The 10,352-nt window shown below is 42.0% G+C and overlaps 1 protein-coding gene across 1 annotated transcript in view; it reads right to left on the bottom strand.

The window, feature by feature from the left end:
• The window catches only part of arap3 (ArfGAP with RhoGAP domain, ankyrin repeat and PH domain 3), a 76,648-nt gene that overhangs the window by 14,445 nt on the left and 51,851 nt on the right, over positions 1–10,352 (bottom strand). The window contains exons 20-24 of the mRNA XM_084041879.1: positions 7,195–7,297; positions 4,256–4,454; positions 3,062–3,125; positions 2,658–2,821; positions 191–403 (exon numbers count right to left, since the gene is read on the bottom strand). Of these exons, the coding sequence (XP_083898005.1) occupies positions 191–403; positions 2,658–2,821; positions 3,062–3,125; positions 4,256–4,454; positions 7,195–7,297 (743 nt within the window). The remainder of the gene's footprint in view (positions 1–190; positions 404–2,657; positions 2,822–3,061; positions 3,126–4,255; positions 4,455–7,194; positions 7,298–10,352) is intronic.

Below are 10,352 nucleotides of genomic sequence, written 5' to 3' on the forward strand. Positions count from 1 at the left end.
ACTCGGTGCCGCGCTATGAGCTTGTATATCTGCTATTTTTGAATAGCCAAAGCTAAGTGGTTACCCCCCCAAGGACCACTGGTGATCCCCGGACCACTGGTGGTCCCCGGACCACTGGTTGAAAACCACTGTATTACACTATTACTCCGGCAGTCAAAGAGTTAAAGACGTCAGCGTTGCATTGACTCACTAGCGGCCTCACACCACAGCGGGTGCAGGTCCATCATGAACACGGGGTCGTCTATCTCTCTGAAGAACCTCTTGAGGCAGTCCGTCACGTCCTCCAGGAAGTTGTCTCCGATGCGCAGCTTGACGTTGCGGGCGTCCTTGCGGAACTCGTCCATCAGCAGCTTGATGCGAGACGTGGCTCCGTTCTTCCTGTAGATCCCCTCATGAGTCAGACCTGCAGATCGACCACAATACAACCTGTGTCCCCGGGGCATAACTCATAACTCATAACTAGAAAAAGTGCTCCTCGGAGCACAGGTCTCCACCAGGTCAGGTACGTTATTGTGGCCTCCTGGTGGCGCTATAATAGGCCAATGTGAAAAGGGTGTCATGTCTTCTCAGGCCTTTCACAGCAATCGGACACTGCATTCATGATTTGAGGCATTTTGTTCCAAAAATGTGTTTTGCTAAATTAGACCTGCTGGTGGCGCTATAACAGGCCAATGTGAAAAGGGTGCCATTTCTTCCTCGGCCTAGTGGGAATGTGCGTGTGAAATTTCACGGAAATCGCACGCTACGTTCATGATTTGAGGCATTTTGTTCAAAACGGACCAATCCTGCAAACTTTGGAAGCCAACCTTAGGCAATGAGGATGGAATATGGGAAATCGGACAGATCTGTGTTGATCACATGACTATAGAGATACTGTGTACCGATTTGCATGACGTTTGGATAAAATCTGTAGGAGTAAATGGGTTTTGCACAAATCGGCCTCCTGGTGGCGCTATAACAGGCCCAAGTGAAAAAATTGGGGCAGAGGTTCTGAATTGGCATCCAGGGAGTGTGTGTGCACAGTTTCGGAGCGACCGGGCCAACGGTGCCGGAGATTAGCTGTTCACAGACGGACACACACACACACGGACGGACGGACGGACGGACAGGGGGTAAAACATACTCTCGCCATGCCTTTCGGCCTGGCGGAGACAAAAACTCATAACTCATACTAACTCATACTAACTCATAATAACTCATAATAACTCATAATAACTCATAACTCAGGGAGCGATAGACCTAATGGTCCCAGATTTGGGGTGTGAGCTTCAGATGACCCCTTGATGGAACGTGCCAAAGGCCTCAGGGATCCTGAGAATCGAAAAATCTAAAACGGTCCTAGTATAATATAATATAACCCTATATCAAAATTGGCTTATGGGAGGACCGGCCGGCCGGCGGGTGGACCTCTGACATCACGCTCATGTCACCATGACTCAGCCATAACCGATGCAGCTACGCCCAAATATGGAGTGTGTTGTCTAACCTAAATGTGTCGTTGTGACGACTGTGGTCGTATTAGTGGTTATATTCTGTTATGAGTTGGTTCTGGTGTGGCATGGTGTGTGGTGTGGCATGGTGTGGTGGTGTGGCATGGTGTGTGGTGGTGTAACAGGTAGAGGGGAGGCTGGGGGAATGTATGCAAATTCAGGTGTGCCAAACCCGGGAGGCGATTGGAGGGGACACTTCCAGGTCGGCCAGCCATTGGTCGGGAGATTCCAGGAGTTCTGCCTTTCGAGTGGCTAAATAGGATGGAGGTTCCCTATAGACAAATCCACAGACACACTGCCTGTAGGCAGCCATAGCTGCCGTGTCGCGTTGTGGACGGTGCGGACAGTTATGGCTGCCTACAGGCAGTGTGTCTGTGGATTCGTCTATATAAGAGGAACGCAGACCTCAGTGAGGCACGCAGACCTCAGTGAGGCACGCAGGGAGCAGAGCCGTCGTAGCTTGGTTCCAGACGAATCTGCCTTTGCAAAAACATCTGCCCTTGGGAGATTAGGTCAAATTAGGCATTTTTTGAATTTGCCCCTCGGAAATGCAGGTTTCACACACAGATTCCAGACTAATATCTACACAGTGATATTAGTCTGGCCATGCCAGGCTAGAGCCGTCGTCCTCAGTTTCCAACTGGCCACCATACCTTCTGTTTGTTTAGTTACTTATGAGTTCTTTGCTTTGATAGAGCTACTTTGAGTTGATATAGGTTACTTCTGAGATGGCTGATTCTTTTGGTTGTTGTTTATGTTAGGAAGGTAAGATATTGTATTGTGGTTCTTCTGGTAGGTCAGAGATATTCAATTATAATTAGCTCTTTTGATTTGTTGATCCAGTTGTCCTCAGTTATCTCTAACCGCTTATGTATGCACCCAACTTTATGTTAACCACTTTGTTACTATGTTGTAAATAAAGAATAATTTATTTTTTGCACGTTAAACCCTTTGTTTGTGTGGCTATGGGAGTTGGGGAAGGCGGGAACATATTCATGTTGTGTCTCACGTACCCCTAGACTGGGGCATCGTCATGGCATCAGGCGCTAACAAATCAGTCAGCTCCATATATGGGCACAAAGGGGGCATATATGGGCCTATCACCATGACCATATAATAATTATTATAGTATAATAATAATATTTATAATAATAATAGTAATCTTACCATACTGTGTGATGAAGGCGATACAGCTGTCTACTATAATAGGAATATCATTCCTGCTGAGCTGTTGTTCTCTCAGGCTGTTGCCCTTCCCCCCCGCAGCTCTGTGGATGTCACCACTCCACAGAGAGAAGTCCCCACGGCCCAGCCCCTGGAGGTGGAGGGTCCTACACACACACACACACACACACACACACACACACACACACACACACACACACACACACACACACACACACACACACACACACACACACACACACACAGTGTAAGTAACAGTCTAATGTCAGCTCAGTAACAGTATGACAAAGTGACAAAGTATACACAGTAGCTCATAAGTGGTTAAAGTGTGTAAATCAACTGAAGATGTTTTCAACAAACCTCTAAAACCAAACTGAAACACTCACCTCCCCTTCTCCACCAACACCAAGGTGTCCTTCTTGTCCTGACCATCACTCTCTGATGTGATACCTGACAGACAGACAGACAGACAGACAGACAGACAGACAGACAGACAGACAGACAGACAGACAGACAGTTAGTTAGTTTAAATGTAGTAATGTTTAACACAGTGCAGAGAGGTTCATTTGACCTGTATAACTTCAGGCAGCATCTGTGTCATTTTTAGATTTCTTTGGCTATTTTTCTTTTTAATCATGAAAATGTGCGCAAACTTTTTCATATATATATATATTTTAAAGCAACATTTTTGAACTCCAATCTGTGCTTCTGGGGATCCCTGGAACAACATATTTTGAGATGGGGGTCCACGGCCAAATACATAATTCATCATTTTGGGGGTCCTTGACATGGAAATGTTGGAGCAACACTGATGTAGCAACACACTGTTAGGATTTAGAAAACATTTTTAGATTATGTATTTGGCCACGGACCCCCATCTAAAAATATATATATATTCAAAGATTTGCACACATTTTCAAGATTTTTCAAAAATAGCAGATCTACAAGCTCATAGCGCGAGTGCCGTGCTATGAGCTTGTAGATCTGCTATTTTTGAATAGCCCAAAGAAATCTTAAAATGACACGTTTCCCGCAGTGTTGATTTTGTCAGCTAAATTTTTATTCCGTTTTAGTCATAGTCTTTTGAATAAAATTCCATTTAGTTTTAGTCATATTTTAGTCACCTGAAATGTTTTACTGTTAGTCTAGTTTTAGTCGACTAAATATCATAAGATTATAGTCGACTGAATCTACAATTGATTTAGTCGACTAATGGCTGATTTTACACTTGGTTGCATGCTGAAAATAGCCGGTTGTGAGCTTGTAGATCGGCTATTTTCAGAGCGCAACATCCGAGCGCAACCAAACATAAAATGATTTGTCTTTTAGTTCTACTGGACCTCTTCTCCACTAGATCCCTCACTAACATTTTAGTCTAGTTTTTATTAGTTGACGAAATTGTCAATATATTTAGTCTTAGTTTTAGTCATCAGAGCTTTTTAAAGTTTTTATTTAGTTTTCGTCAGTGAAAAAAGGTCGACCAACATTTTTTGTCATAGTTTTAGTCGACGAAATTAACACTGGTTTCCCGGTCTTAATGGATTTAATCAATCAACCAATGGAAGAGCAGGGACACTGACTGAGCTCCTGCAGTCTGTTGAGGTTGATGATGTCCTCCGCCGCTCCGTCGTTGGTGGGACAGACGAACAGGTTGGACTTCTGGAGGACGAAGTGGGCCTGTCTCCACTGCTGGGGGTCCCGCATGGCCCGGTAGCGCAGCGTCCCCACGCGCTCAAACTCGCGGGTCAGGAGACAGTGGCAGCTCAGCGGGGTGGCGGCCTGGCAGGACGGGTAGGACAACACAGGAAATAATTACAGAAGAAAAGTCTGCCAGGCCTGGGCCGCAGCGTGGCGTAGCGTGGCGGTCCAGGCATCCTATAGGCTGCAATGCCAGCCTGACAGCGTGTCGCGGGTTCGACTCCCGATCCTGACAACCTTTGCTGCGTGTCACCTTTGCTGCGTGTCACCCCCCCATCTCTACCCCCATTTCAGTCTACTGTAATCCGTCAATAAAGGCAAAAAGCCCCCAAAAATATATTTAAAAAAGAAAAGTCTGCCAAACATTATGGCAGATATTAGCGATATTAGCCTGTCACTCAGCCTGAATGTTCATTTTGTTTCTCTCCATTATTCAGTCTGAAAGCATTACATTACATTACAGTCATTTAGCAGACGCTTTTATCCAAAGTGACTTACAGTAAGTGCATTCATAGGGAAGGAAACTACTAATCACCAGAAGTCTGAAGTGCATTCTCTTCTAAAACAAGCAACTATAGAGTATACCTATAGCAGGGCGGGAATATGCCGTTTTCAATACACGATAGTGCACTTGGTGATACAAGCGCGAAATTTGGCACAGATGTCCTTCATATGACCCTAATTGATAATCAACCTCTGGCCACGCAAAAATCCTAAGATTTCAAGATGGCCACCACCGGTTTTCAAATGGCTGCAACTGGGCCAATGTTTTGGACTATATCACTTAGCTGGGGCTTATTTTAATATATGAGAATATGTTCTGGAGGTATTTCTACCAAGTACGATAAAAAATAACATTAGGTTCCAATATGGCGGCATGTTTTCCAATATGGCTGCCGATAAATTGCAGAAATGTGCATCTGCTTATGGTTTATCCACATGAGCTTGTAGTACATGTCTGTGTATTAATTACCATACACGGAATCCATTTATGGAACATTTGAAAGTGATTTATTAGCTTGGTAAAGCTTAGTGCTTACTTTTTGTTTTGTTATAAGTCATTATAAACACATTCTCATTTACAATGGTGGCTGCGCAAGTGACAGGCCAGTTTACTAGCAACTGCAACCACAGAGGGGTGTGCAGATAAGTCCAAACTTAAAGCATTTGCAGTGTCCAGAACATGCTTTTTTACATCCACATCGTGTCAGCTTCTGGCATTATTTGGCAAACAGGACTGCACAAGAGTGACTGGCCCTGTATATGTCCTGCTTGGAATGCACTTCACTTGCATTCACGTCCTTGTAGGAACTACTTCTATGAAGTTCTATCGTACGTGAGTACTATGAACTCCTCAATGACTTGCATATGTTTATCATTTATTGCAAAAGGTGTTGAACCTAATTTGGAGAAGTTGTCTGCCATGCTGACCTTTTTCCCTTTCCATGGAAGGACGAAACTGTGTGGCATCCCCTGAATGCATGAAAGAAGCAAAGACCTGATGACTTTGATTCAATAGCTGATGCAATTTCATGAACAGGGATCCATCTGAGATCCTTCCCTCCTTCCAAAGGCAATCCACAGCTAATTCAAGCCAAGTCTTTGAACAAGTGAAACTGTTATGTCAACAATGTCAGTATCTGAGGCAGAGCTCAGAGGATAGCATCTGACACATCATGATTCGCAGCTCGGATACTGACGTTGTTGTCATAGCAGTTGCACTTGTTCATATTAAGTAAGTCTGAGACTTATTGTCAGTATCAGCTGAGAACGCAGGGGTCTTATAGACCCCCTGGTATTGCTGAGGTGGAGCGCCACACTCACCGTACCTACTCATACACTGATCCTGACCGAACCCATGACCATGTGATCCGAAGGTGAAAGCTCTACCGACTGAGCTACCCAGACACAAAGACTTGGCTTGAAAAAGCTGTTGAAGAACCTCAGATGGATGGATCCCCCTTCATGAAAATGCATCAGCTATTGGATCATAGTCATCAGGTCTTTGCTTCTTTCATGCGTTCAGCAGATGCCATACAGTTTTGTCCTTCCACGGAAAGAGAAAAAGGTCAGCACCTGTTTGAGAAAATATCCCTATATACAGTATATATAAGTTTTTGTATTTATTGGTGAACATATTGAAAAGTCTGTTGCCCTAGGTCATTAAAAAGCTACCAAATCACTTTAAAGTGTGCTATAAATTGATTCTGGGTATGGTAATTGATACAAATACATGTGCTACAAGCTCATGTGAATGTACATTTATGCAATTTATCGGCAGCCATATTGGAAAATATGCCGCCATATTAGAACCTAATATTATTATTTTTATCTTATTTGGTAGAAATACCATCAGAACATATTCTCCTACATTAAAATAAGGGGGAAATCAAAGATTTACAGCCCCAGCAAAGTGATATAGTCCAAAATGTTGGCCCAGTTGCAGCCATTTTGAAAACCGGTGGTGGCCATCTTGAAATCTTAGGATTTTTGCGTGGCCAGAGGTTGATTATCAATTAGGGTCATATGAAGGACATCTGTGCCAAATTTCTCGCTTGTATCACCAAGTGCACTATGGTATCAATTTCCCGCCCTGCTACTAGTGCTAAGGTAAAACGTGCAATATATCAGCTACCTACTTTCTTAAACAAGTGGTTAAAGGGACTCACGTTAAACACTTCCTACCTTTCCTATAGCCTTGGTCCAGCTGTGTTCTTACCTTTCCTATAGCCTTGGTCCAGCTGTGTTCTTACCTTTCCTATAGCCTTGGTCCAGCTGTGTTCTTACCTTTCCTATAGCCTTGGTCCAGCTGTGTTCTTACCTTTCCTATAGCCTTGGTCCAGCTGTGCAGAGCATCTGCAGTCTCCAGTCCAAACTGGTAGAGTTTCTCTGACCTCAGGTACAGCTCAAAGGTGTAACGAAACCTGAAGGAAAAAAACACATGAACTCACATGAAGTGGAATATGTCATGAACACCTACTGTACCTGCCAAGACCGTTACATTGTCATTGTCAACTGGAATATATACTGGACATACTGTTATGTTGTCAATATGAAGGGGAATATGTCATGAATAGGGACGTCCCCAGCAATTCATTTCACTAACGTTTAACCAACGTTTTTGAAAGCGTTTATTCGGTTCATCAAAATGTATTAATTAACATTAACACTCAGAAAATAGCCAAAACTGAGCACAGTTTGACCTATAAGGCCTCATCCCATTTGAAAACATATTAAGAGTATATGAAAGCCATTTAAACTGCTTAGAATATTCAAATAAGTTACAGAATCTTGTTTTAAATGCAGTCTGGGAATGTAGGTCAAATCAATTATATGTGGCAAGCCGTGCATACAGTAGGACTAGCCTACAGCATGTCTTATATCCTACTCTTAATGTTCATCATCTATTCTATTAAATGCATTAATTTCAGACAACATCACGTTAAACAATGTTTATGTTACGATTTTTAACAGGTTTCTGACAACACCACGTTTAATTTCACAACGTTTTTCAACATTTTTCTTTTCTTTAATTTGTTGAATGCTTATGCACTGCACACAGCAACTCTGTAATGAAGATTGCTATGTTGTCAATATGAAGTAGAATATATACTGGACTTTGTTATGTTGTCAATATGAAGTAGAATATGTACTGGACTTTGTTATGTTGTCAATATGAAGTAGAATATGTACTGGACTTTGTTATGTTGTCAATATGAAGTAGAATATATACTGGACTTTGTTATGTTGTCAATATGAAGTAGAATATGTACTGGACTTTGCTATGTTGTCAATATGAAGTAGAATATATACTGGACTTTGCTATGTTGTCAATATGAAGTAGAATATATACTGGACTTTGTTATGTTGTCAATATGAAGTAGAATATATACTGGACTTTGCTATGTTGTCAATATGAAGTAGAATATATACTGGACTTTGTTATGTTGTCAATATGAAGTAGAATATATACTGGACTTTGTTATGTTGTCAATATGAAGTAGAATATATACTGGACTTTGTTATGTTGTCAATATTTACTGGAATACTACTGTATGTACTGGAGACTGCAGTGAAATATGTGTTGTGTTTGAGTGCATGTATTGAATAGTTTCTATATGTTTCCATATAGCCACATGGAGCATAATGTTGTAAAGTGAGTCTTATATAAGCACAGGGAGTGGTCATGGCATGAAGTTCAAAACTCCAGTGATTCAGGTTGTTGCCGAAACAATCCTGACAATGGCAGGAAACAGGAAGTTTAGATTTATGACAGCACATGTCACATCCTTCAAGCTCTGGCCAATCATTTTACACCTGGGCTCTCCAGAGAAAGGAAATGTGAGCATGAAGAATCTTTGTTGATGTGTTTGTGACTCAAACTTTAAAAAATAATAATAACCTGTCTCAGATCAGATGACATTATAAAAAAATCACACCCAGTGTGAAGTGGGCGGTGTGTGGTCATCACAAAATGACTCACACACAAAAAAGTAAAGTGTTTTTCCATACTGCTATTCATAGGGCTGCACATGTGTCATGTGTTTCGTTTCGCCAATCACAGTCCTGAATTTGCAAAGTCAGCCAATCACATTACAGCTAGTGGTGATGACACTAGCTGTAATGTGATTGGCTGACTTTGTAGACTGCGTTGTAGACTATTGGCCAATCACGGTGCAGGATTGGTCAGTGTCCAAACCTCACTTATAGGGGGCGGTTACACCGCCCCAAAAAGACTGTTGTGTGGGTTTGTCTCTGGTGATACTGGAGCTGTTGATAATGTGTGAATTATGGCGGTGTTGGCATTGATAAACAGTGTGATGTCTGTCCAGTGATCTCAAGATGACTCCTGTTTGCTTAAGATTCTACTAAGCAGCAAGTGAGAAGAACTGTCCACAGAAAATCTCTCCTACTGCGGGCCTATCTGTTAATATTGTGAAACAATTGCATCTTTTTGAGCAGATGACCTATTCTTTAAGACTCCAAAAATAACAACTAGATCTCTTATAATTACTATACCTTAAATCTAGTACGGTAATCATTTATTTTTGTTGCCATTGATATATTGACTCTCCCATTACCTCTTTTATTTGTGTGTGTTTTTTTTTGGTCTGAAAAAAATCTAAACCTAAATCTAAATAAAGACTTAAAAAACAGAAACACTTCCAGTGATGTCATGTTTATTTGTTTAGCTCTTAATCAGTGTCTCAAAGGGCTTTTCAGGCCCACATGTAACAAAGGAAGCACATGACAGCCTCCTGTCCTCAGTGTCCGGCTCTCAATCAGGCAAGGAAGCTCTCTCAAGGGAAAACAACTAACCTTCATGACAAAAGAAAGGAAGTAAGAAAAAAAACTGCTTGTTGCACAACGACAAGAAAGTGCAGGTTCAGGACAAACCCGGTCAATATGAGGATAAACTAGAAAATGTGCTCCTCGGAGCACAAGTCTCCGCCAGCAAATATTGGAATTTATTCCAATATTTGCTCAAGATTGGAACTTTGATGATAGTGTGTACGTCACATGGCACATTGACTGCATTACCGTGGATTGCCTTATTCCTGTCTTACCTCACTTTGAAAGAGACACAGACTCTTTCAAAGTGACACATCTATTTATAGGCCGCTAAACGTCATGCGTCTCACTAGCCAATCAGAGCACACTCTTTCAACGTATTGTCACGTGTCACGCGTGGCTTGACCAATGTTAGCTTGGCCGACGGAAAGTGAAAACATAGTCTCCTGGCGGAGACAAAGACACATGTGATACAACGTATCACATGTGACAAGGTGATTGGATGATACAATGTGACAAGGTGATTGGATGATACAATGTGACAAGGTGATTGGATGATACAATGATACAATGTGACAAGGTGATTGGATGATACAATGTGACAAGGTGATTGGATGATACAATGTGACAAGGTGATTGGATGATACAATGTGACAAGGTGATTGGATGATACAATGTGACAAGGTG

This window comes from Gymnoscopelus microlampas (assembly GCF_963454915.1).
Source record: "Gymnoscopelus microlampas genome assembly, chromosome: 18".
NCBI lineage: Eukaryota > Metazoa > Chordata > Actinopteri > Myctophiformes > Myctophidae > Gymnoscopelus > Gymnoscopelus microlampas.